This window comes from Lissotriton vulgaris, chromosome 1_1 (genome assembly GCF_964263255.1).
Source record: "Lissotriton vulgaris chromosome 1_1, aLisVul1.2, whole genome shotgun sequence".
In the NCBI taxonomy this organism is placed as follows: domain Eukaryota; kingdom Metazoa; phylum Chordata; class Amphibia; order Caudata; family Salamandridae; genus Lissotriton; species Lissotriton vulgaris.
The window spans coordinates 404,453,943-404,481,541 of NC_141685.1; the positions used below are offsets into that span (position 1 = coordinate 404,453,943).

The following is a 27,599-nucleotide window of genomic DNA, read 5'->3' on the forward strand; positions in this document are numbered from 1 at the left end:
CACTGTTACATTTGAATATCTAGTTTTATCTCTGACGGATGGCTCAGTAAATATTGATTAAAGTTTAAAAATATATTTATTTATGCACTCAACAACGCTTCTGTTCAAAATGTTATTAACAGCTTTTTTAGGCTGTCCTCTTACACTAGGGCTGAGCACTAATCTTAACCACAGTGCCTCTCATTCCCACTCAATTGCGATTACTTAATGGAGATGGTAGTAGATTTGAAAGAGCGGCGCTCTGTTGCTTCTAGGCACCCTCCAGCATAACCTCTTGCCGGTAGCAACATTCTGATATGTAGAAGACTTCTCCAAAGTACAGAAGTCTTTAATTAGCCTGTCTAATAGTGCCAGCATCCACCCTCCCACAACACCCCAGTTTATTATGTCAGGCAGTCCTTACGTAGAGCAACATCTGCCGTTTACCTGGCCTCTTTGCACATTAGTCTATCCTGGATTAGGAGAGCATCTGGTGGTCTGATTGCAGGATGTTCCTTTAGTGTATTTGGCTGGGGTGAACAGTGGCAGTTGTATTATGAACACCCTTACCTGTCTGAATCAAGTCTGTGAAAAGCAGCGAGTCTTCTAAGATCCCCAATGCTGCCCGGTTCACCTTTGATTAACCTTGGATTCGCTATCAAAATAATGAGGCAAGCGCTGGGAACTGGAAGACCAGAAAAAGGTTTATTTCTCATGAGGAGACCACGTCCACTGCAGACACCGGGATGTCTGAGGGAGGTGTTCTGCTGGCATCTCTTTTGGCTCTTCCTTTTATACAGGTTTTACACAATGCATTTGTTTCATCAACATTGTTACACAAGCTTGGAGTCCCCGCCCCGGGCAGGTTTCCACACAAGCCCAACAGTAATTCTCTTCCCACCCAGGTCAAACAGACAATCTTATCTTGCAGCTGGACTTTGCTTCAGGGTCTAAAACATGCGAGACCGACCAGATCTAAGAGTCCGTTCTGTTGATAAAAAAGGTCCCATTGTTGGTAAAACAAGTCTTGCTGTTTGTCGTGCAATAAATCATGTCTGCAAGGGTCATTTTTGTGTCTGGAACTGGTTTGAGTAACTAGGTGTGATAAGGGGTAGATTGTTCAAAGGTTTGCCTGCAAACAGAGATCAATGGAAAAACTAGTTTGTTGCAGCAAGTGGCGCTGAGGTTTGTCGTGACAAAAGGGTTTATAGCCCCCAGCAGACATATCCAGTTTGGTCAGAGGGTCAGATGGATGCCCATAAGGGCAGGGTGAAACAAAGGTGACCAACAGAGTACATAATGGCTGTGATGGATAAAATGGCTGCAGCTTACGTGCACAGAGAAATTCCCACTAAACAAGATGGCGCAGGCAATGTTCACGATCGTCATTTTACTTTTAACAAGTCTATGAAAAATGAGCGTACACTGCTATTCATTTGAGTATTTTGAAGTTTATTGGAGACTTGTCTGTTAGCTCAAATGTCTGCTTGGTGGTTGTTGGTTTCTATACAGCTGTACCATTTACAGACACCCCACAGGACCCCTCGCCACCCATGTCAAAAACAGCTGTATCCCTACCTTGGAAGTGCTCATTCCCACCTACTCTAAACCCTGAAGGCCACAGCTGAGAGGCACGTTCATAATCTGGTATGGTCGCCCTGTTTACCTGGGTGTGCCATCTTCTGAAATGTAGCTCCTCCCCAGTTATCAGCTTGAAAAATGTATTTTCTTTCGATGTTCACCAAGTTCGTTTTCAGAATGAATACCATCTTCTGAACTGAATCTCCATCCCTTATTTTGAGCAACTGCATGATTCACCAACAAAGGTCAACGTATTCTTATTTAATAAAGGGTCTTCACTCCACATATATTTAATTATACAGCAATAAATTATTCAGATTCCCTCATTCTTTTAAAATCTGAAAATAAATGCACACAAGTTTAAACGATCCTCCATAGCATCAAATATTTGTGAATGCCACATAACAGCCTTAACATTTCTCAATTTCTATAATTTGATACAAATATATGCAAATATCACAGTGCTTTTTTAATTTAATTATTATTGGATTTTTGTGTAGCAACGCCTGGTTACTTGTCTATCTCTATGGAGATTGCAGCATACAAAGAGACATGTGATTAACAACACTTAATACAACAAAAGCGTGAATAATTACTTATTTTGATACTTGAAAGAAGTGTTTGGAGCGGTGTAGCATTTGCAAGGCGTCTATAACAGCTTGGTGATTTCCTCACGTAGTTGATGGCTTGCCAGTTCAGAACACTTCTCAACCCAAGATAGTTTCTTGAGGCTGAAATGGACTATGCCTCTTTACTTCAGTATAGGTAACAGTGCAAGATATGTAAGCTGTCTTGTTATGCAAGACACTTTAACTAGACTGATGTTGCTGATTAAATTTACAGAAAAACTTGCTGCTCTGTCCTGCGCGCTCAATTTGACAACACTTGCATGGACACACCGTTGTCGTGTCAACAGCGTGGGAGCTTTTCCCAGAAAATCATGCATAACACCAACACTTCATATATTAAGCCATATAATTCTGCCATGCAAACACATGGTTAGGCTTATGACAAGATGCTGAAGACCATCACACAAGCTCTGGCTTGCATTAAATCCGGCAACCTGCCATGCAAGCTCCGGTATGCTGCATTGGGACATGGCAATGAGGCACGGTAACTCCTGATTACACCATATCCGACTATGCCTTAGTTTGACCTTTTAGTTCTGCAAAAGGTGCCTAAAAGTCTGATTTATTAGAAGAATTTGAGTCTAATTCAGCATCGCATATTGTTTTGTCTGGGGGCGGAGCAAGGAGGTTTTTGGATAAGACCACAGTTTTAAATATGGGTTTACAGCCAATAAAAAGAATATGTCCATAAATAAAAAGACAACATTCGTATATCTTGAGCTTTCTTGGTCTTCATGCTGGCTGAATGTAAGCGAACTGTTTAGTGGCCTGTAAGCGGGACTGCTTTTGCTTGTGATGCAGGATAAAGAGGACGAACTGTTGGTAAACGTGGGAGATGTTTCAGTTTGACGCAGCCATAGGTGAGCAGATATACAGCCTTTGACGGAATGAGGATGAGCATACTGCTGGGCGGTGAGACGGTTTCCTAGGTGGCGGTGGGGGGAAGATTGGGTAGATAGACCTGCATTCTGTGAACTTTGCATTTTACTTTGAGCATTATCCTGCTACCTCATACAATATGTAATTTGTACTAATAAATCTCATTACGATTCCAAGTTATTTATCTACTCTTTCCTCCAACATGGTTTCTTGTAAACTTGATGCAATATACTTGTTGTACTCACTTTGAACTTTACTCTGTATACTGATTTACTTTACTCTGCATTGCAGTGATTTGAGCTCAAAAGGATGTCATTGAATAGTGTATCATGTGCAAAAGATACCATCCTGGGCATGTTGCAGTTAAAAATAGATGTGCTGCTTATGTGTGAAGCACAGAGACATAAAATTGGTTAAATTAGCATGAGTAGTTGCTGATGAGCTGCCTGACCTTGACAGAGCGATTACCGATATAGAAATCTGGAGTGGATGAAAGATAGCCATTAGTATGTGCTAATGTTGGGCTTTGTTGTGCCTGTGTGTGTAAATCCTCTCAAGTGAGAGCGACTTCAGGGATGCCAAGCGTTCAAGTAGTCCTCTGTCTTGAAGGGCTCTCAAGGACCTCCCGGCTGTTGCTGAGGATGTGCCATACAGCTGCGGAACCTCATGGCTACTGAAAGCATTTGATACAAACATGAACTCCAGAGCATGTGATTCCAATAAACCATCCCCCATCCCCCCAATATGGCCGCCATGTCTCTGTATTTCAAAATTCTGTTGTTACATGGAAGTGGATATGTCATCAGTCCAAGAACAAGGTGTACTAGAGGCATACAAGTGTTGAAAGTTGGAGCCTGGTTAGCATTTTTTTAAACCAGGGTAGGACAGGGCAGTCCTCTACAATCAATAGTATACATCAGTTCTTGGCTGCCAAGGGGTGTGGGCCTTCTTAGACTGTAGCTAATGAGTTACTGAACTTCTAATGCTTTTTCTCACCAGCTGCAAAATCAGTAGTTTAGCCAGGCTAAATATTAGCAGTCTGTAATTAAAATATGGGCCTGTCTTGCCGTCTGTATTGTTCTTTATGCAATTGAATGATCTGTACACACACAATTTTTCTCATAAATCCTCAACTAATGAGCTGCATTTTAGAAGCAGCAGTTTCAGTTCCTTCGCTTAGATCAGCCTTTGTCACAATTGTGTTGACTTCCATAGATAAGCAGTTTATCTTCGGAAAGTATTTGGATTGAGTCTGGTCTACTTCTAAGGACCGATGTCGTCTGACTTAAGGGAATTGTTCTAGTTTCTCATTGAACTGATTAAAATGGAACATTTGAGTTTTTCTGATGGGCAGTAACCCTCGAAATTCAGGTGACCTAATCCGCTCAGCAAATTTATTTTAAACTATAAAAAAGCTTATTTTTTCAGAGTCACTTGTTTGCTTTGAAGGTAAGCTATAATGGAGAAGCACAGACCAGTTATTGTTGTCCTGACAAGTACTTTGCATAGAAAATCAACTAACTAATCTTATACATTATGTGCAAATTATGATAACTAGAGTGACAGGGTGTCCTGAAACTATACCAGGAAGTTTGTGTTCAATAGCCAAGATGTTTTGTGACTGCAAAAGGCATGTTGAAAAAATGTATGACAGGCAGATTGTCAAATCTATTGGCTTTTACCTGGGAATAGTTTCGAATATTTTGTAATTTGGGACGGATTCAGATGGCCTTCCTAGAACTATTAAATGCAGATGCTAATATGAGAGATGGCTGACATGCCTTGACTAAAGGAGCCCAGATCACCAGACCACGTTGATCTGTTTATGGACAGTTGTAGACTGTCTTCAAATAGAGCTAGCAGAGACTGTTAGGCTGAGCATGGCTACGTGCATTGTTGTGACAAGTTGATTCTGTTTTCCTACATTTTCCCACAACATAGCTTGAATCTTTCAAGATTTTCATGTCATTTATGGTGGTTGAAAAGTAATGTTTTGTTGCTCTTTTGTAATTAATTCTGTATTTGCTATTGTGTAGATATTCTCTGTGCTTACTTTTGGGGGACAGAACTGTAATCAATATTTTTACTGATAAGACAAAATGTGATTGATATTAATCAGCTGATGCATTTGTGGTTAAAAGTTCGATGTGAGGCTCGGCGTTTTAGAACTTTGTGTCCTACAGTGTCCTTGAATGTAATGCAATAAAGAGACTCTCAGAAAGGCAGCAGATCTCACTCCTGGTAGTCAAGAAAGCATTTACACATAACTGGAATTTATTGAATTTACTACCTATTCCTGTGACTGGAAGACTACCTGCATGCACTATCACCGTTACTTTCATGTTCGTGTAATGCAGGGCTCAAAAACACAGAAGTACAAATTAAACGTACACTGGGTATCGAGTGCCTGACCCTGCGTTGTGGATTCAACTTCTGATTGCCCATTCTACCTTTGTTATAAGGCCATTCAGGGTCACTTATTTGTGGGTAACTGGGGGCCTTTGACTCCTACCTCTCGTCAAAGTAGTCTGTCTTTAGTGTCCTTTTCTGGGTTCCCAGACCAAGTACTGTTGTGCCTCCTGAGTGAACTTCCTATGACATGTTCCCTACTTTTGATCACTTACCATAGCTACTAGTAACCGCTAGCTCCTATTTTTGCACTAGCGCTCTGATCTCAGTAACCCTGTGAGACATGTCTCAAATCCCGCTGCCAGAGGTACGTACTATTAATATTCCATTAAACTCTCACTTCACATCATACTCCCAAAGTAAAGATCTATAGAAGGAAAGCCAAACCTTTGTGCCTATTTTCTTGTGGTGCTAAAATATAAGGGAAGTAGTTTATTGTATTCCCATTTCAAAGAACTTCATAGGAATTTTTCTTTCTAAAAAATAATACCCATCATATCCATATTTATTTATATGTCTATCTCCTGTGTTTCGGAGTTCTGCTAGTTACAAGTGTATACATTCAGAATTGCAAAGTTTGTAAAAGATGTATCAGGACTGTGGGTAATGCAAACATGCTGCTTTTTAGAGTTGTTTGTATGGGGGGGGGGTCACCCACCTTTTAGTGCATTTCTCTGCAGATACGTGTTATGCTTTCTCTTTACCCCTCAGGGTTAAGGTGAAGGTACATCCGCTTTACTGCAAAAGAGCCCCTCCCATTTAGAGGAAACAGGATTGCCTCTTCTGATCTCATGTGACTAACACTGGTGCCCAGGGACACAGCCCTGGCTTAGGGACCCCCTATGGTCATTGTGGCGCTCATGATCTGCAGCTCTTGTTTTACTGCACTTATGGGTTCAGTCTGTGAATGAGCCCAGTGTCTGGAGGGATCCTCCACATGGGGGCCGTGTACTACTGATGATGCTTATGTCTGGTAGAGGTAAGTTGTACTGTAGTTATTTCCATTTATAGGGTGTTATATAAACTTTTGCACAGCAACCTTAAGTCATGATGATCGATAACTCGTCCAGTCACTTTCCCCAGAAGTGGAGGTCGTGTCAAACCTGAACAAACTAATTACCCCATTTTTTAGATGATTGCAGACTCGTCAAACTTTTTTATGATTAGAGTTCGAGACTGTTCCACTCCTAAAACTAACCCCCAAGTTTGAATGCAAAATAAATAAATATTTTTTCTTTATATGGACTGTTTAGATTCCGATTTAGGGTTTCATCTACAGCAGATAATCAGGAATGTAAGTTTGTTAATTTAAGGACCTCTTGTGTAAATGCATTTAAGGTGATTTGACCTCCATTGGACTCACTTAATGAAGAGTTGTTGAAGACCTTTGCTGAAAATCCGTATTATGGAAAAGGGCCACATAGGAATGTTCAAAGTTTGGACCAGGCCTCTGCAATCTGAGCTCATGAGATACTCAACCCAAAACGTTGACCATAGGGTGTGGCTTCTTGAGGGTGAGGGCATAGGGGATAGGTGATAGCAGCGTTTTTTAAGGAAAAGGGGGTGTAACTAGCACGTTTGTGTGACCTGCGAGAGAGCAGGTCTGCAACTTGAGTTTCGGTGAATGCCTTGTATCCCGATGGCCTTTACGTGGTGGTACATATACTCTGCCTATTACAGAGGGGTGGAGTCTGAGTAAGAAGGGATTGATCATTGAGCAGAACGTGCATGATATGTAACGTAGATTTCATGGCCCTCCCTCACGTGTTGCTTTGGTTACTTGCAGAGTGCAGCTGCTGCCCCCAGTCCAGTGCTTGGAAACATTCCCCCCAACGATGGGATGCCGGGAGGTCCGATCCCTCCAGGTTTCTTTCAGGTAAGACTCAAACTTTTCAGCAATCTTTCCATTCATATCTCATGGCTTTTAAGTTTGTGGTACAGTGCATGTTAGCTTTAGTCTCTTATTGACTTGGCGCACCATGTGACTAGTTGTCGGCCAAACGTTGTTTTAGGAATTCTAGAGAACATGGATGAAAACAAACCTTATCTATTCGAAGGGAGAACGGTAGAAAGTTATTTGGAGCAACTTCTGTTCGTACAAAAGAATGTCACTCGTTTGAACCCTAGCTAGACTGCTTTGTTTAATTTTACAGCATAGAAGAAAATGCTCAAATTGAAGACTTTTAATGGAAGTGCTGTACCTCTAAACAGCCATGTTGCACTCAATGTTGTGTAGAATGATGATGGTTGTTGTATAGCACTTAGTTTAATTTTTATGGCACCGTAGCGCTTTCTCCATCTGGGTACCGCACCATGCTGCTCTGGACCTGCCCTTTGTTGGTGGAGTTTGGTGGTGTTTGATTAAGGAAGTTATTAAAGACTATGTGAAGTGTTTAGCTTGAGAGTGTGTTTAAGTTTGTGTCGAACATGCTGTTGTTCAAAGTAAGGTCTCGGTTGGGGTCAGGAAGGATGGAAAAAGTATGCAAAGTATTTGGAGTCGCATTTTCCTCTCTTGGACAATGGAATATGCTGCCCTGACAGTTGGCGTCGTATAAAGGATTTCATGGTTGGATTTAAACTGTATGTGCACATAGACCCACTAACATTGGCACCCTCACACCTTCTGATGTCGATAAAAGCATTAATTGTTAACTATTGATCCTCAATGGATATGCACTGGTTTGGCCGCATTTTTGTCAGAAGGCTGTGGGCACATGGGGAAGACAGCAAGGCAGGTCCAGACCTTAGTGCGATTCTGTGGAGTTTCTCCGCTGCGCTGCCAGGTACAGCGCAGCTGCAAGAGGCTTCTGAACAAAAAGTTAAGAAAACCACCCAGTCAGAACGCCTTACAGAATGAGAAGGCTGTGCCTTCACATGAAGTATTGGGTCCTTGGAGCACTATAGAAGTGTCTTCAGTCCGACACACTTACGTGTAGGGTATTCGCCACAAAAGCTGATAAAGGTGCAGTGTAGGAGAGAGATGAATGCTCTGGGATGGGGGACGACCATTGGGCAGGGCTGCTCCACTCTCACACTACACCGCTGGCTCCCTGGAAGTGGAAGCAAACTGTCTGCTTGTGATAGCTAGCCGATCTTTCACCTTTTTTTTTATCGCCTCAATGTGTGTATTTATTTGCACTATCTTTTGTTTGCATGAACAGCAAGAGCAAAGTGCACCTCCCGAGGCGGTGTGTGTGCGTGGGCGGCATGTGTATATTACTGAGGCACTCGTTGCGGTGGCAAAGAGGGAGATTTCGGAGTATTTTGAATTATTTAGACACGCTCATGGCACACTATGGTTTTCTTTCGCAAATCTGAATGTTGCTGTTGACTGTGTTGTGGAGTTGGGGACAAGCGAATTAACTCAAGATTTCTTAAATATTACAAACATTCTCGTTATGCACTAGGTAAGCTTGGCACATCTGGCCAGTGGTTAGAAAAGGGGTAAAGGGGGAGCGCAGGGCACTTGACCTTCCTTTTATACTTATTTGAAGAGCCTGAGAAACCACACTTGTCTGTGGCCCGCTTGGGACCATTGGCTGCATGTCTTTCAATGTCGTATCTATTGATTTGTTGTGCACAACACCATGGACCAGATTCTCTGAAAGCATAGTCTGCCCCCTTTCACTCGTAGCAACTTATTTGGGTCCAGTCAACTGGAGCGTGCAGTGCCCTTTGTGTGTGTGGCCCGTAAAGGCCGCTTGTGTGGCACTGTAGCAGTCCTGCCTTGCTAGGGACACAGAAATATGTTATCCTTCTTGGAGTTTGGTCTGGAATCTGGAAGTTGTGACTTCCAAGACCGTGCCTTCCTGCTGGTGGAAGGTTTCCATGAGTGGTGTGATGCATGAGGGTCCTACCATACGCTTTGTGCAAGATGATGTGCATGTAAGATCCCCTTTGGCCTCTTTTTGTCATGCTCCTTTGTCCGGTAGTAGATAGTGTCTTTAGTAACTTTGCCTTACCCCAGGTGCCTTGCTTAGGAGCTCTGGGGATCTGTGCCCACATCCCTCGATTTTTTTTTTTTACCTGGGAGGGTACAGAGCCTTGTGCCGGGGGAACCTGGGCAAAGGGGGCGTAGCAGGTCAGAGTGGGGAAAAGGGATTTTACCTGCTGTAGTTTAGCGCGGTGCCTTCATCTGACAAGAACATCTTTTATTTGCATGGGTGCCGGGGCGCCCTCCTGTGTGGGATTCCGCAGCTGCTTTGACGGGTTGGATTGGCGGCCTCTTTTCCCACGCTGGAGCGAGCACCTTGCTGACTCGTCCGTTCACACATCTGCATATTTATCATTAGGACTGGCCTCTCCTCAGCAGTCCGTGAGTTTATAGTGGTGCACGTGAACCGTGATGGTGTACACACTTCCTTCTCGGAGTTCGCACTAACTAACGAACGAATTATGTTAAGTTCTTCACCTGGCTTTCCATTTCAACTGGCTGAGGGGGTGGGTGGACGACTCGCTGTCCCATTACCCTAGCTTATGTCCCTTCCCAGGCTCTCTTCAGCATCCCAAGCTTGACCCTAACCTCTTTTAAGTATTACTCACACGCAGTCCTACCGGCAGGCGCCTTGAGGCGATTCATTGGCGCTGCCTGATGAACGTGTTTTCCTTCAGGGCAGGGGACCTGGAAAGCGCTGGGGGCTTCAGTGAGGGTTTCGCGAGTACACGGGAGGAGGACCAGAGACGATACATTGTGTGGCGAAGCAGTGACTCAACGGTGGCTACGATTCTAGGAAGGCTACGTTGTCGAAATGACCGTAAATGACGTCATCAACCATCCATCACACTATTTTTAGAATTACTTCCTGGTAATGGCCGGCATTGTCTTGTAAGGCAGAAAAAATGCGAAGATTGCCAGGGCACATGGTCCGTTAGCTTACTAGCTGGTGGTTCAATATTTGACATTTTCTGTTAGCTTGCAGTGGGCGGACTGAATCGTCATGTCCGAGGTCTTCCGCAGGGGGGCGCTGTCCTGGCTTATGCAGATAGTTAAAAGACAAATGCCCCCTTGTAGACGCGTTCTGAAACCGCCACCGCCCGGCTAAGGGCGGGAAGAAGGGTGATGTCATCATAACCAGCAGTGACGTCATCGCAGCCAGCCAACCGTTGAAATGGGATCTTTGTTGGGATTGGCCCTCCGAGAGGAAAAATGGATCACATTCAGAAAGTCTGGGAAACGGTTAGTGTGGGTGCGCGCAGGATTTGGGAGGCCAACATCTCAACTGAAATACAGAATTACCAACTTCTTAGTGAAGTTCTGCTCTCACAATTTAGGTTTGGCACGTGGCAATTAACGCTAGCAAGCACGTGCCCGCCAGGCTCTTGACTTCCACAAGATGGTGGCGCCGAGGGTGCCAGGTAGACACGGAGTGTTTGCTCAGTGACACAGCTTTGTGTTAGCAAACATACAGTTCAGCTCCCGCTCTGCTGCTGTTTACACACCACGGCAGGTTTGTAACAAAGCAGATTGCGGCAAGCCAAGCGCTTCCTGATGAAACCCACCCTTCATGAAAGAAGCAGGCATTGCGCCTGGAGTGATAGTGGACAAGCAGCCATGATATTTTGTTTTTACCGTTTCCCCTTTACTTTCGTGGCTATTTAAACCCGGACACCATTTGGCTGCAGAACGCTTCGTTCTTGTTTTCCAGCACATGTATCCAAAATACAAGAGAAGTGGGTGCCCTGCCAGCGCGTTGCCTGCTCCTCTTAATCCTGCTAGCTGCTTCTTGGCGCCTGCCTGGAAAGGATACATGGGGTAGAGTCTACCCAACTGTATGTTGCATTATCCTGTAAGTTTCATAACTGAAAGAAACAGTTTAGTGTTAGATTCCTTACCTTAGAATATCCCCAGGCGTCAGACTGGATCCGGAAAGTTTTGCGTAGCAGTACCCTTGTGCGTCAGTAGGCGTCGTCCGCCGCTCTGCGTCCGTCGGCGGCGGTGCTGTGATGACGTCATCTGACTACTTCGATGCGGCCCTCGCATGCTGACGTCAGTTCTTTTTTTAGCGCCGGCAAGCGCAGATCCGGAAAAAGCAGTACTGTAGTCACTTTTTGACTAAACTTTTTTGGATCCTTTTTGATCCCTCTTCATGTCTTTACGACTCTCGGTGCCGGTAGAGATGCCCGGGTTCAAGCCCTGTACCGATTTCCACCGACTGATGTCAGTTACCGATCCCCACCGCCGGTGCCTCTATTGCCTTGGACCATGACGACAAGTCGTGCCCAGACTGCCAGGCTCTGACGTCGAAGGCTAGGCGGGAGCGGTCCCGTAAGCGCCTCGAGATCCGGCAGTCGGCCCGCGCCACGCATGGTCCCGGTCCAGGAGGGGGACCGGTCGCGGGGCCACAGTCGTCGAAGCTCGGCGAGTCGTCACCATTCGTCGGGCTCCAAGTCCTCAGGTAAGAGGCACAAGAAGTCGAAGAGGCAACATCGCTCCTCCGACTCCCCCCAAAGCTTGCCCAATGCGGCTGGGGGTTCGGGCGACACCGCCCACGCGGCTCCGCAGTGAGCTGCAGGCGTTGAGGCCTGCTCCACACCCACCGGTCCCTGGGCCGAACGAGACGCCGGAGGAGATCTATCTCTTCCTCATAACCATGAGGTCGCTCTCTCCTCCGTCAGTTCCGCGGCGCTTACGGGCCCCACGGTCCCGGCTGGGAGCCCAAGCGGGCCGGGAGCTTCGGCCCGCCGGGTGCTTCGGCGCAGTCAGCGACTTTGGCCCGGCACCGTAGGGCCCCGTTGGATCCGGATCCGGGTCGCTGCTGGTCGACCTTATGACCCCGCCGGCGTCGACCCCTAGGGTGTCTCCCCCGGTCCCTGGTTCTTCCCTCGGTCCGGATCCCGCGTCGGACCGGCGTTGCTCGACGCCGCGTCGCTCGGCGCCGGCTTCATCCTTTGCACCTGATTTTCAGGAGATGGAGGGCGAGGGTGACTGGGAGGGGGCTGAGGACCCTCTGACAAGGGCGTGTCAATCATTTCAGACTGGACTGACTAGCTAGGGGAAGCCAGTGATCTTGACACTTCACCTGACACTGGCTTTGTCTCCCCTCCTACCGTGGCTATGGAGGAGGGGGCTGCTTATAGTGTGGTGCGGACGAGGGCGGCCAAGGCCTTGGCTCTTGAGCTCCCCGTCGCGACTGTGAGGTCTAACATCTTCACTGAGGTCCTTAAACCGCAGGCAGGCTCTCCGGAGCCTCTACTGCCATTTAATGAGGCTCTCATGGACGTCCTGTTGGGCACCTGGTCCAGGCCCGCTACAGTTTCCCCTGTAGATAGGAACGTCGCCACCGCCCGGCTCCGGGCGACCCTAGTTTTCTTTTCACCCACCCCACCCCAGAGAGCCTGGTTATCCAGGCCTCTACTTCCCAGTCCGCATTCCCGACTGCAGCTCCAGATCGGGAATCCAAAAGGTATGAACAGTTTGTCAAGAAACTGTTCTCCTCCCTCAGTTTGGGGTTGCGGTCAGTCAACACCGCTTGCCTTTTGGGCCATTACACCCACTCTCTGTGGGATACAGTTGCGGACGTGCTGCCGGAGTGCCCGGAGGGGGCCCAGGCAAAGCTCACTCAAGCCCTTGCGGAGGAGCCAGACACAGCGCGGTATTCCATTCGATGTGGGCTGGATACCACGGACTCGCTGGGCAGGGCGATGTCAACGACGGTGGCGGTTCGCCGCCACGCCTGGCTGAGGTCCGCCACCTTCTCGGCTGATGTCCAGAACACCCTCATGGACATGCCGTTCGATGGCAGCCACCTTTTTGGTGGCAAGGGAGATCATGCGCTTGAACTCTTCAAGGACTCCAGGGCTACGGCCAAGTACTTGGGCCTGTCGGGTCAGCGTCCGCCATCTTCTTCCTTTCGCTCCTTTCGTGGCCAAGGAAGGGGCACCCCTTCACGTCCTGCCAGCCACGGGCCGCAGACTAACATCCAGCGCAGCGGCGGGCGGGCCACGGGACAACAGCGAGGCCAGCCCACATCCACCCCCGCAGCATCTGCCTCAAAGCCCTCCTAGTCCGAGCTTTCAGGCCCATTTGACGCCAATGGGGGGCAGGGTCCTCCATCACCTCCTCGACTGGCGCCACATCACTTCGGACAGGTGGGTGCTGCAAATCGTCTGAAGGGGCTACTCCCTCCCCTTCGAGGCGACCCCTCCAGCCATGCCACCGCAGTACCACCGCCTGTCGGGGGATCACTTGCAACTTCTGCAAGAGGAAGTATCGTCCCTCTTGTCCAAGGGGGCCATCAAGCACGTTCCTGGGCCAGAAGTAGGGTGTGTTTGCTATTCCCACCACTTTCTGGTTCCCTAGAAGGGCAAAGGGGGCCTACGAAATATCTTGGACCTGTGGAACGTCAACGGCTTCCTCCGGAAGGAGAAGTTTAAGATGCTGACTTTGGCTGAGGTCTTAGCAGCCCTGGACACCGAAGACTGGATGGTAGCATTGGACTTGCAGGACGCCTATTTCCACATAAAGAAAATTTATAGGGATTAAGGCAAAACGTTTGCACCACTATTTAAGTACCGTGTCTATGTCCAAAAAGAAGGTGCTAGAACCAGGAACGTATCCCTATACGGACCTAACAAAGAAAGTAAGGAAAACCCTACTTCCTTGGCATACTAGACTTTGAAAAATGGACAGCATCCTTCAGAATTAAATCCACAGTTTAGGATAGATAGTAAAGTGATATATCAACATTTGTCAAATCACATGTAACAGTATCACAATTGTTTTCCCAACAAATACACAGGCAAGAGACTTTGTGTCTTCAGTTTTCTGTCCTTTATTCAGTTTTTCATTTTCATTAAAAAATCGCTGATAGCTAAATAGCCATCCCCGTCTTGCCGGCCCGCCGGCGTTACCTGCGGTTCACGGTAGGTCATGAGCACTTTCAGTTCACCTTTCTCCCCTTTGGTCTCACCAGCGCCCCACGGGTGTTCACAAAAGTGATGGCGGTGGTCGCAGCTCATCTTCGCAGATTAGGGGTGTCAGTCTTCCCCTATCTCGACGACTGGTTGTCAGTCGTCAGCCACCTCCAGACTACTGCCGACCTCCTGCACCTGCTGGGGTTTTCCATCAATATGCCGAAGTCACACCAGTGTCACTCTCAGAAGCTCCTCTTCATCGGAGTGGCTCTGGATTCGGCGCAGTTTCGGGTTTATCCTCATTCAGGCTCTGATTCCGATCTTTCAGCCTTTATCCCGGGTCTCGGTCAGGTTGATATGTTATGTTATGTTATACTTGGTTTTGTATAGCGCACGGCTACTGGAAGAGTGTCCCGGCGCTTTGATTTGCACACCTATCTCATAACATAACAAGAAAAGAACAGATAAAAGACAGAAAATGGAGAAAAAAAGCCCAGGAAAAAACTAAGAAGTGAAAAGCCAGGTCTTAAGCCCCTTCCTAAAGGCCAACAAGTTTGAAGTACTGCGCAAGGCCACTGGCAACGTATTCCACAACTGGGGCGCCAGCAGTCTAAAAGAACGGCCTCCAATGCGTGCCCTCTTAACACGAGGCACTGCAGCAAGGAACAAGGATTCTGACCTCAAGGACCTGGCTGGATGGTAGAAGGCCAGCCTTTTTTGGAGGTATTTCGCTCCGGAGGCATGCAGAGCTTTATGCGCCAGAGTCAAGGTCTTAAAAATAATCCGCTTCCAGACAGGAAGCCAGTGCAGTGCCTGCAGGAGGCCCGAGGCTCTGGCACGGCGAGATAGTCCAAAGATGGCCCGTGCCGTGATACTGCGGCTTCTGATGGCCTCCTGCATCCTTCTGGTGCATCAAACCAGGTGGCGGATGCGGGCTCTGCAGTGAGACCTGAAGTTTTAGTTGACCCAGCATCAGGGCAACCTGTCCGACCATGTCCTGATCTCGGAGGGCACTGCGAGACAGTTACAGTGGTGGCTCACGGACCGCGATTGGGTCAGCAGCAGATCCCTCTCCCTACCCCAACCGGAGCACGTAGTTGTGATGGATGCGTCCCTCCTGGGCTGGGGTGGCCACATAGGAGAGGCGGAGATCAGAGGCCTCTGGTCTCTGGCGGAGTCCCGGTTCCACATCAACCTTCTGGAGCTGCGGGCGATCCGGCTTGCACTGAAGGCATTCCTTCCCTCTGTCCGGGGAAGTGTGGTGCAGGTGTTCACGGACAACACCACCGCCATGTGTTACGGCAACAAACAGGGCGGGGTGGGGTCGTGGACCCTTTGCCAGGAGGCTCTGCGCCTCTGGCAATGGCTAGAACACCAGAGCATCACCCTGGTGGTTCAACAGCTGGCAGGTTCCCTGAACGCCAGGGCGGACAAACTCAGCCGTCGGTGCATGATGGATCACGAATGGCGTCTGAAATCTGACATGGCGCAAGCTCTCGTTCGGCAGTGGGGAGAGCCTTGGTTAGATCTATTCGCCATAGAAGAGAACGCGCAATGTCATCAGTTCTGCTCGTTGGAATTTCCAAGACGGCACTCGCTCGGCGATGCTTTTCGTCGCAAGTGGAGTTGCGTTCTGTTGTTCGCCTTTCCGCCTATACCACTTCTTGCCAGAGTGCTGAAAAAGATCAGGCGCAACCGGGCCCAAGTCATCCTTGTTGCTCCGGACTGGGCACGAAGATACTGGTATCCCGAGCTACTCAGCCTGTCAGTCGATCCCCCGATTCATCTGCCTCTTCAGGAGGACCTTCTGTCGCAGCAGCTGGGGACGGTCCTCCACCCGAACCTGTCCAGCCTCCACCTCCATGTGTGGAGATTGAGCGGCGGCAGTTGAGGCCATTTGACTTGCCTCCTGAAGTCTGTGATGTCATTGTGGCAGCCAGGCGCCCCTCCACAAAAATGGTATACGCCTGCAGGTGGAACAGATTTGTGGCATGGTGCACAGCAAAGGCTGTGGATCCCCTTTCTGCCCCTCTTTCAGAGGTTCTCCACTTTCTTCTTTCACTTGCCCAGCAGGGCTCTGCTCTGGGCACTATCAAAGGCTACCTCTCTGCCATTTCAGCCTTCTTAAGGCTTCCTGATCAGCCTTTTCTTTTCAAGTCCCCTGTTGTAAATAGATTCTTAAAGGGCATCACACACATGTTTCTCCCTATTCCTTTCATGATGACTCAGTGGGACTTGAACCTTGTTCTAACTTATTTGATGTGCGCTCCGATTGAGCCTCTTCACAATTGTCCTCTGTCTTCTTACTCTTAACACTGCATTCCTGGTTGCCATCACCTCTGCCAGGAGGGTGAACGAGCTCCAGGCTCTTTCTTCTAAGTCTCCTTTCCTTTCTGTCCATCCGGACAAAGTTGTCTTAAAAACACGTCCCTCTTTCTTGCCCAAGGTTGTTACAGCCTTCCACATCGGGCAGTCCATCACCTTGCCCACCTTCTTTCCGCCTCCGCATCCCTCAAAAGAGGAAGAGAGGCTCCACCGTCTGGATCCAATACGTGCGCTCTCATTTTATTTGGACTGCACATGCCAGTTCCGGGTGGACGACCAGCTCTTTGTTGTTTACGTGGGTGCTAAGAAGGGACGGGCAGTGCACAAACGCACCATTTCTCGATGGGTCGTTTTGTGCATTAAGGCCTGTTATTCTCTGGCTAAGAGGGAGCCTCTGGTGGGGCTGCGTCTAAGTACTCCGACGTCATCACGGCGCTAACGACGCCGACGACTGATGCGGAGTCGCGGACGACGCCTATCAACGCGCAAGGGTACTGCTACGCAAAACTTTCCGGATCCAGTCTGACACCTGGGGATATTCTAAGGTAAGGAATCTAACACGAACTACTGTTTCTTACAGATATATCGTTACCGAAGGTAAGTAAATTGTGCGGGGTTACACCACCATATAAAGAGAACAGACCCTAGGGTGCCTTAATGGAGGCACAACACCGTGATGATGTAGTGTTTTTTTTTATCATTATTTTCGGTGTTTTATTCTTATACTACACAAGGGTATGAATCCAGCACCCAACGCTGCTTGTGCCATCCACTTTATTTTTTATTAATAGCTTCTTTTCTTGCAGGTGTAAAACAGAACATAAGATTTTCAAACCACTTCATGCAAAACCATTTTCAGGGCAGTGGCTATCTCCTTATCGTGTATCTACACATGGAGACATTCCAGGCTCCTTGAGCCATCCTCTGCTGCTTCTCCAAGTTAGTATGGAAAGCTAAAAACTAGGTTAGTGCTTTAAAACCACTCACGGCCTCTCCTACGCTAATGCTTTGCTTGCCAGAATTCCTTGTTTCATACCAGCGCTAAAAATAAAGCAGATGGAGAGGGACAGTAAGTGGCGGATGGCCTGTCGGATCTTGGGTGGACGAAGGCCTGGAACACTTGGAGCAGGTCCCATGGTGCTGGTAGCGGGAAGACTAAGCGCAAAGAGAAGCTGCATGATTCAGAGAGGTGGAGGACTGAGGTGGACCAGTATACAGAGGGCAACACTGAAGGGCATCAATATTTAGGGTTTGAGATGGGGAGGGCTCTCGTTTGCACTGCTGGCCTCAGAGCTCACTGATAACCAGGTTTCAGGACCGCACCTCCTTTCCCACACTGATGTGAATAGTTGCTAGTATTACACTATTACATATAGTTAGCAACGTCATATGCTTCTACTGCTACTCTACTACTTTTGTCTGTTACAAGATCTTTCCAATCTTGATATTTGACCAAAAGGGGGTATTAATTTGCATAGGAAATACGGCGCCTGCAGTGTATCGTATTGTGGATTAACACATAAAATCTAACGGTGCAACAGGTGAGGGTAAAACCCCTAAAACCCTCTGATTGGGACTAAAGGGTCTTAACCACATCGCTGCTTGAGAGTTTCCCCTGCTGTGCTGGACAGCAATGAAAACTGGTGTGGTCATGACGAGCTCAGCTCGTCATGAGCACAGGAGCACTGTGCTGCATGACGAGCTGAGCTCATAATGAGAATGGAAGGGGTTAAATACATAAAGTCCAATCCTGTGCACACGCATGCGTGTAGTTTGGAAGTCTGATCCAAGGTTGAAATCAAAACCAGTCTAGTCTTTAAGTGAGAATTTTTTTTTATTTATTACAGAGAACATCACAAGGTCCTGCCAACACGTGTTTCGTCGTTGGGGTAATAACCCTCGACTTCTTCAGGGCTATATGGCTACCCAACTGGCAGTTCTATGTCTAGCATCCGGTTCTACTTCCAACAAGGCCAGGTCTTTCCAATTAAATAATCTTGTATCCAAAAGAATGTAATTCGCCAATCTTATAAACTTTAAAATTCTTAGTTCACAAAATTGTGGCAGCGTTTACGTCACAATCCATAAGTGGTGTGTGTTTTGTATGTCTAAAATTAGTACGTCTTCTTTAGGCAAGACACCGGGCTGAGAATTCATCGAGATCTGAAGTGAATCTGCTGATCCTAACCTCGCTGTGAATCAAGAACTTTAACGTTTATAAGATTAGCGAATTACATTCTTTTGGATACACTATTATTTAATTGGAAAGACCTAGCCTGGTCTGAAGTATAACCGGATACTAGGCATAGAACTGCCAGTTGGACAGCCATACAGCCCTGAAGAAGTCGAGGGTTATTACCCCAACAACGAAACACATGTTGGCTGGCCCTTGTGGTGTTCTCTGGAAGAAAGAAAAAAATATTCTTACTTTAAGACTAGACAGGGTTAGCCCTCAGCGCAGTCATTGTGTTATGTGCCGACTTCAGTAATGGCGTCACACTCTGTCAGTTCTTTTCACATCGCCGGCATGGCCATACCCTATGTTGGTCTCAGTTTTTGAGCCAAACTCGTCTCTGACGAGGCAATGCTTCAAACCCTTTGGTACCTTAACTGAGCGGCTGCTCAAATGCATGACACCAACTTTCTGACTCTTGACTGTCTAAAGTCAGAAATACAGTGATGACTGGGGTGAATTTGTATCCCAGCATGATGAAGGCAATTGTTATGAGAAATAACCGGAAGCCGGTGGCTTAGACATGTCCCCAGACATTAGATTAGTCCCTCCCCCTGATCCTGCCATTGGAGAGAGAGCATCTTTTTCTGTTGCGATTAGAAGGGCTGCAGAAGTCCTTGAGCTGCAACTGTCACTACTGAGGTTAAAACCAACTATCTTAAGGAGATATTTCAGCCTGGTCAGTCTCCCACAGAACCTTTCCTGCCCTTAAATGAGGCCCTTACAGATGTGCTCTTGGGCAAAACTATAATGTTGTCCTTCGGTCGCAGTCATATACTAGCTCCAGATGACCCAGAACTACTCGCGCAAAATCCAAACCAGAGAGCTTGGTGGTTCAGGCATCCACTGGTAAAGCCAATCCTAACTCCTTTCCTATGACTCTTTCCGACTGCAAATTTAACTGTAAGGAACCTTTTGGCAATCACATTTTCTTCTGCAAGCCTTGCCCTATGTTGAGTAAATGCTAGCTGTCTTCTTGGTAAATACCTCAGTGCACTATGGATGATGGTCGGTCGGATCTTATCGGTGTTGCCAGGCAACCTATGGGCGTCTTAAGCTCATACCATGCAGCATGGCTGGGATGTCTGAACACGACCAATTGCTTGGGTCAGGCTGTTGGCACAAGTGTGATGCTTTGGCGCCACACTTTGATGAGGTCGACAGGCTTCTCAGAGGCTGTCCAAACATCCTTGATAGATATGCCTTTTTAGGGCTCTTGTCTTGTTGGTGAGATGGCGGATGATTTCGCCCTGGAACTATTAAGGGGGCCGAACCTTGCTACTTGGGTCTCTCCACATCCGTCCGACAATTTCCCCATCTATTTTGCTGATTCCGGAGTTATGCCAGAAGATTAGCATACTTCCCAGGCCTTTCCAAGTGGAGTTTGCATTTCCCAAAGGCAATGCTAAGGGCATGTGGGACAACACAGCTCAGTCCACCTCTTCTCCAGCAACCACAGCTTCAAAACCAGTTTAGTGTGTCTTTTCTGGCACACAACCACCCTGAAGAAGTGGATGATTTAGCCATTTGAAGGCTTCTCAGGAGCACAGAATGGCAAGGCAGTTCAGAGGAGAACCATATCTAGGTGGATAGTATCAAGCATTAAAATCTGCAAAATGTTGGCTAAGAAACTGCAACCTGAAGGATTGAGGGCTCATTCCACTCAAGCCGAGTCAGCGCCTTTGCACTGGCACACGGAGCGCCTGCCTGGATATCCGTCAGGCTGCTGCATGGGCTTCAGTGCACACGTTCCAGAAGCACTATTTCCTTGATAGTCAATTCTGTCGGGATGGGCATGTTGTCTGATTAGTCTTGCAGGACTTTTTGATCTGAGCCATTCCACAGAACCACAGCATGCGAAGATACTGTTTTGGTATCTATTCACCAGGTGTGAAGTCTGCGGTTGGAAGTATCCATCAGAAAATAAAGTTACTTACCCTCGGTAATGCTCTTTCTGGTGCAGATTCCTGCCACACACTACTTCCTGTTCTGTGAAAAGGTTTTTTTTTGCACACTGGTCATACCAATTTGCAGATGAGCTCTGCGTCTGAAGGCTCAAATAAGCCTATGAAAAAAACTGACATCAGCGAGCATGAGTGGCGTCTTAATGTGGCTCCAGTTGTAAGTTCAAAATAGAACAACATCAAGGCAGAGCCTCACAATGCGACCGCCTTGCGCACAGGAGTATTGCTTTTGAGTTTTCCAGATTCAGTCAAACACCTGGGGAATATTCAGAAAAGGCAAGGTGTCTGTGGTTATCCAGCATTATGGGTGTCTTTCATAGATTCACATGCCTGAATCATTCCCCGTCGTCGAGACGGGTGTCTCCGGTACATAGAAAAGTAATGTCCTATAGACATACATAGAGAGAAGTAGGCCTAAGGGTCTCACCCTAGTAGCCTATCTATGTCCTTTTGTAAAAAGGACTAAACTCTAGAAGAGAGCCAATCAGATAACACCTCCCTCTAGAACCTTCCTGTCAGGAGCCTCAGTCTCTCAGATTTTCTACCGCACGTTGTGCTAAGGGAGTCTCCACCTGAGTTCTCCTCAGGTTTCCTAACTACAGCTTATTTCTTCACAGATTTGGATTATTTTCTTCACAACTGATTATGGCTGATGTTCAGAAGAAGAGGGGTCTCTTCAGAGAATGTATTTGTGGAAAAAAGAGGTTACATGTTGAAGATCGGCACAAGACATGTTTGTATTGCCTGTATCCGGACCATTCAGCAAAAGACTGCAAAATTTGTAGAACTTTTTCTACAAAAACACTGAAAGACAGGGAAGGACGTCTTTTACTCTGGCTGAACAGGCTCAAGACCAGGGACAATCTGGAGTCTTCGGAGGAGGATGAGCACTCTTCGGTCTCCTCACAACTGTCTTTAAAAAGGCCAAGGGTGGCTTCCCCTAGCCCTACAGACGCTCCTCCAAAGAAGACCGCAAAAAAGTATTCAGAGGTCAAGTCTTCAGCGTCTGAGAAGGAGGTTCACACCTTCAAAAAGCCTGCGCCGTCGTCGACGACATCGTCAACGCCCTCATCTGCGCAAAGGAAAACTGTCTCTCAAGTCTGTCTCGACGACCGAATCGACAACGTCGGCATCGTCGGCGTTTTCGTCATCGACAACTACACCTTCGTCGACGGCGGATAAGCCTTTGTCGTCCATCAATGTCATCAAAAAATCATCATCGTCGACGACCGCGTTGTCGTCCGTGTCGGCGACGAGAACAGCGCCGTCGGCACCTGTACCGTCGACAAAGTCCTCATCGTCGACGAGTGTCCAGTCGGCGAAATCGTCGTCGACGAGTGTACAGTCGGCGAAATCAAAGTCGTCTACTAGTGTACTGTCGATGAAGTCATCCTCGTCGACGAGTGTACCGTCGACTAAGTCATCCTCGTCAACAAGAAAGATTCCGTCCACAGTGTCATCGACGAGAGTATCGTCGGCAAAGTCATCGTCGACGTCAACATAGACAACGAAAGCAACGATGGGCATACCGTCGTCAGCGGCACCGTCGACGATGACATCATCGACGTCACAATGGAAACAGTCTCCGACGATTCCACCGTCGATGGGACAGACACAAGACCCTCGCTCTGTAGACTATAAATAGTCTAGAATCCTATCGTCGACGAGTCCTTCAATGGAAATTACACCTGAATTCACATCCCCAAGTAGGGTGAAAAGATTACCACCGGCTCGTCTCCTACAAGATGAGGAGTCGGATGAGGAGGATAGCACGCAGGCTACCAGTCCGGCTCATCTAGTGGTCAAATTCCAAAGTACGGATGAAGAGGACAATGACGTTGAAATTACCCAGAAGCATAATGTTCAGGCACAGGTTCAGACTCTGATTACACCCATGGTATGTTTACCAGCCTCCACTGTGTCTGATTTAAGGTTCTTAATCGAGGACTATAAGCAAAGATTTACTGAGTCCTCGGCTCCAGCGGATAGGCAGATTCCTCCAGCAGCAAGGGCAGCTGCGTCTCCACGGTCCAGACCACCAACACCTTTAGTGCTTCATCAGGAAAGGGAGCAAGCACAGGACCCGCCATCATCTGAAGATGAGGAAGAACCTCATGAGGAAGGGGGGGATCCAAGATGTACTTTCCAATCATGATGACAGAGATGATTATATAATTTCTTCTCCAGCGTCCCTGGAGCCAACAACATCAGGTTCACCACCGGCGGACATGGGAGGATTCCACAGTATGATGGAAAGAGCGGCCAAAAGGTTCCACATAACGATGGAGTCTCAGGAAACAGATTGTTTCCTTTACGATTTTAAGGAGCCACTTAGGAAGGCAACCAAATCTATTCCCATCATTGAATACATCTGGAAAGAAGGCCTACAATTGATGCAGACACCAGCCTCAGTTTCTACGGCGGTTCCAAGACTAGACAAGAAATATAGGGCCCCAGCATCAGCCCCAGCCTGTTTTACAGGGCACCCCAAACCAGACTCTGTGGTTACACAGGCAGCGCAGAAAAATTCCAGGAATCCATCTTCACCGGTAACAGCCCCGCCAGATAAGGAGGGCAGGAAGCTGGATAACATCGGAAAAGGAAAACGATTCTCAACCACACCTGCAATGACGATAAAGGTGGCAAATTCTATGGCGCTCCTAGGAAGATATAATAGACAATTATGGGCAGCATTGCTCCGTATCTGTCTGAATTGCTGGACGTCACGAAGGAGGAGGTTCAAGCTCTGCTCCTAGAAGGTCAGCCGTCGGCCTCTGAATTATTAGACTGTACTCTGGATGTTGCAATGACTGTTTTCAGACAACTAGCAGGAGCAGCTGTATTACGAAGGCAGGGGTGGCTCAAGTCTACCTCATTCAGACAGGAAGTACAGTCTAAAATCCTAGACATGCCATATGATGGACAACAACTGTTTGGCGCAAAGATTGATGAAGCGCTACAAACGACAAAAAAGGACACGGATACAGCGAGAGCACTTGGCACGCTGCAATTTAAAAACCAGTCCTTTCGAGGGAACAGAGGTAGAGGACAATCCTCTTTCAGAGGCACTTATCAAAATAGATCCTCATATTCTTATGGCCGCTGCAAGTCAAAATACCAACCGCGCCTACAAGAGAACAGGCAGTCCTCCTTTGAAAAGTCCAACTTTAGAGGAAAGACCCAACGGAACGCCGCTGGCGGACGCCAATGACCTATTACTACAGCCAGTCCATCCCTCATCTACTTCTTTACAAATTGGAGGAAAACTGACCCATTTCCTCAACAACTGGAGGAGGATAACAACGGACCGGTGGGTCCTACAGTTAATTCTATTTGGACATTCTCTAGAGTTCGAAATTATCCCTCCAACAACCCCTCCTCGCCCTATGCCTCACAAGAACCTGCGATTGCTTCTTCAGGAAATCTCGATCATGCTTCGGAAAGGGGCAATAGAGCGAGTACCGTCAGCTCTCAAGGGGAGAGGATTTTACTACCGCTTCTTCCTCATTCAAAAGAAGGAAAGGAAATGGAAGCCCATTCTAGACCTCAGGGTGCTCAACACATTCTTAAAGAAGCAATCGTTCCGCATGGTCACGATTCAAGAAATATTGGGCCTACTGGAGGAGGGAGATTTCATGACGTCCTTGGACCTGCAGGACGCATACTTTCACGTCCCAATCCACAAGAGTCACAGGAAATTCCTAAGATTTGCAGTGGCTGGCCAACACTATCAGTTCTGTGTCCTCCCTTTTGGCCTCAAGTCTGCACCGCTGATTTTTACCAAATGTCTTTCCCCGGTGGCAGCATTCCTCAGACAACACGGGCATCAAGTCTTCCAGTATTTGGACGACTGGCTGGTGAAGGCACCATACTTGTCAGGCGCAACCAAATCCTCCAACGCCTGTCTCAATCTCTTCCAAAACATGGGTCTTACACTCAATTGGGAAAAATCCACCTTGCATCCCTCTCGAGTCATTACTTTCCTCGGAGCGACACTAGATACAAAGGAGGCTAAGGCTTTCCCGTCTCAGGGGAGAAAACGCAAGCTTGTCTCTAGCCGCATCGGTGGTTTCGAAGAAGACTTTCAGTCCTTATCCTCAAATCCCTCCTGGGCATGATGTCCTCATGTATCCTACTCATACCGCACTGTCGGCTATGGATGCGTCCTCTACACTTTACAAGTGTATTTACACTGTAATTAGAGCTGTTCTTACGCAAAATAATAACTGAAAATAGAATCTCCCCAATTATCTTATGCTAAAGTATTTCCTTCTGTAGATGATGTAGCAATTTTTTATTCTAGATGCAGCAAAAGCGATTTGGGAAATAGAAAGGCAAGCGACTGATTTGGGGGCTAGTGGAGAAGTGTGGCTCAGTGGTTAGAGCGGTAGACCCTGATGCAGAGGTCTAGCCCGGGACCAGGGTTCAATTCCCCGCCTCGGCGGGTCTTGGGCTCAAAATTCCACGGCCCTGATAATTCTCGCCTCTGTGCCTATTCTAATCATAGAGTCCCACTCTGCAACTCTGGGCAAAAGCTTGCTTAATCTCCACAACGGCCCCCATAACGCTAAGGATGCCTGGCCTTCACCCTGGGGGTGCCCAGGAGTGGACGCCTTACAGGGAAAGCCAGGACGGGTTCCTCAGCGGTATTCGTACAAGCGCCTTGAGACCCTTGCGGGTGAGTAGTGCGCTATACAAGTATGAATTTATATTTACATTTACATTACATTTATATATATTTGGTTATCATTAAAAAAAAAATAAAGCCGAAACCCTAGCTAATATATTTTGTAACAAGAATGATTAGTGAAATACTGTTTATGTAAAATGCTTGGGGGGTTAACCTTGCACGCGTACCGTAATAATATAGTTGAAACCAGCAACTACCTATTTTTGGAAAAAGTCCAATCTAAAATTGTAAGACCATCTGCGTTTTAGTCCTGTAGGAATTTGTTATGTTATAAAGATGGCGGTATTTGCTATTTTAAAAAATATATTTGTTTAGGTCTATACTGGCTATTTGTGATAAAGCGTTTGGTCTCACAGAATTGATTTAGCCCTATCTAGTTTCACCTGGAGTTATAAACTCCCAAAGAGAACATAGGAATTGTTGAACCTTCCTAGCCAAAGAAGCAGGTCGGGTTTACCCAATTTTAAATCTTTTTTTGGGCCATGATCAGACTTATGGGTATGCTTGTCAAGGGTAACTTTAAAACACCATCAATGAGTGCTTGGACAGCAAAGCCAAGGCATTATTTTTACCCTTTTTCTAATCTAGCTTTTACAAAATGTCAGTTTCAAGACAGTAAAATTCACAATCCAACTTGGGGAACGATGGGCGCGCAATTATTTCATACAACACCTTAAAATTCTAACTCTCCATTATGGTGCATAGCATCCCTGCCACAAATCTGTCAGGACAAGTACACTTAGCTGTTGCAATGATCTGAGGTTAATTTATTTGGGAAGTTAGTTAAAGATAGCTCTCGTCACATTTACAGTTGCAAGAAGAATTTAAGTTGCCATGACAATTGCTGATTTTTGTTAATTCAGAACAAACTCTGAGGGTGTATTATGCAATCGTTTGTGATATCAAAGAAGATGACTTTATGTACCGACCATATCGGCTGTTGACCGATTAAATTAAGGGGCCGATTCGGAAATCAATCCGACCAAGCCGGATCCGGGGTGTTTTCAGACCGATCCGGACTCCTGGAGTCTGACCGAGCACGATGCGGCTGTATGCTGTCGGACTCGTTGAAGTCAATGGGAGCCGGTCGTACAACGCGTACATGGGCTCCCATTGACTGAATGGGTATGCTCCGGACAAGTGCACCCCCTACAGTGTGTACGCGTCAGTGCCATCCACACCGTACATTCCTGTGTTGGGGAGACCCATGGGTCTCCCCCTGTGTCCGAGCCGTAAGGCTGCGGGTACCAGGGGGTCCGATGCGGACCCCCAAAGACCAGCTCCAGGAGCTATCGCGAGCCGGAAGCTCCGACTCATTCTGGCTGTCCGAATCGAGCATCGTACTGGCTCGGTCGGAATTCACCTCCATTGCACGCAGCGGTTAGCTTACGGTAGAGACTTACAGAGCGGTTCGGACCTGGAAACGATTCGGCTGGAGATTTCGCGCTTGTTCGCATCGTACTTCGTCGTCCGGACCCGTGTACGAACCGGACGGAAATTCGGCTTCCGAATCCGACCCGCTAATCCCGAACCTGATTCGGAGCGCTTCCGACCGAGATCAGAATCGGCCCCAAAATGTTGATATCAGCCTCTCCTCTGTTTACAGCTGATATAAAAAATGTACAACTCTAAAACATTGTTTCGTTTTTAGTACACTCTGAGATTGGTGTAGAGTGTCTGACTTGTACCGCTCTCTGTCCCAAGATGCCACCAGGAAGAAGCTAATGTTTTGCATATGTTCATAGTCTGCCCTCGACAGTCTGTATTTCATAAGCCTTTATTATTATGCTTCCAAATCAAATTCCCTCTTCTCGCCCACTTGTTATATAAGGTATTAATAATAATCGGCTTGATCTCAAATAAAATCAGAAAGTCTAATCCTTGTGATAGTTAATGCTAGAATACTATTACCATGTTTGGGTGAATTCCGATCTACCATCTCTAGGCCAGTGGTGGACGAGGTATAGAGCATGTTTCTATACCAAAAGGTGAAAGAAAAGAGGCCAAGAGATTTCGAACTGTTTGAGGAACCAGCTCTGCAGTATTGCACAGAGATT

At 47.2% G+C, this 27,599-nt stretch overlaps 1 protein-coding gene across 4 annotated transcripts in view; it reads left to right on the forward strand.

Annotated features, from left to right (window-relative positions):
* SSBP3 (single stranded DNA binding protein 3) overlaps positions 1-27,599 on the forward strand; it is a 360,221-nt gene that overhangs the window by 183,031 nt on the left and 149,591 nt on the right. For all 4 annotated transcript variants that reach the window (XM_086952603.1, XM_086952611.1, XM_086952618.1 and 1 more), the window contains exon 5: positions 7,264-7,353. In XM_086952603.1, coding sequence (XP_086808729.1) covers positions 7,264-7,353 — 90 coding nt within the window. The remainder of the gene's footprint in view (positions 1-7,263; positions 7,354-27,599) is intronic.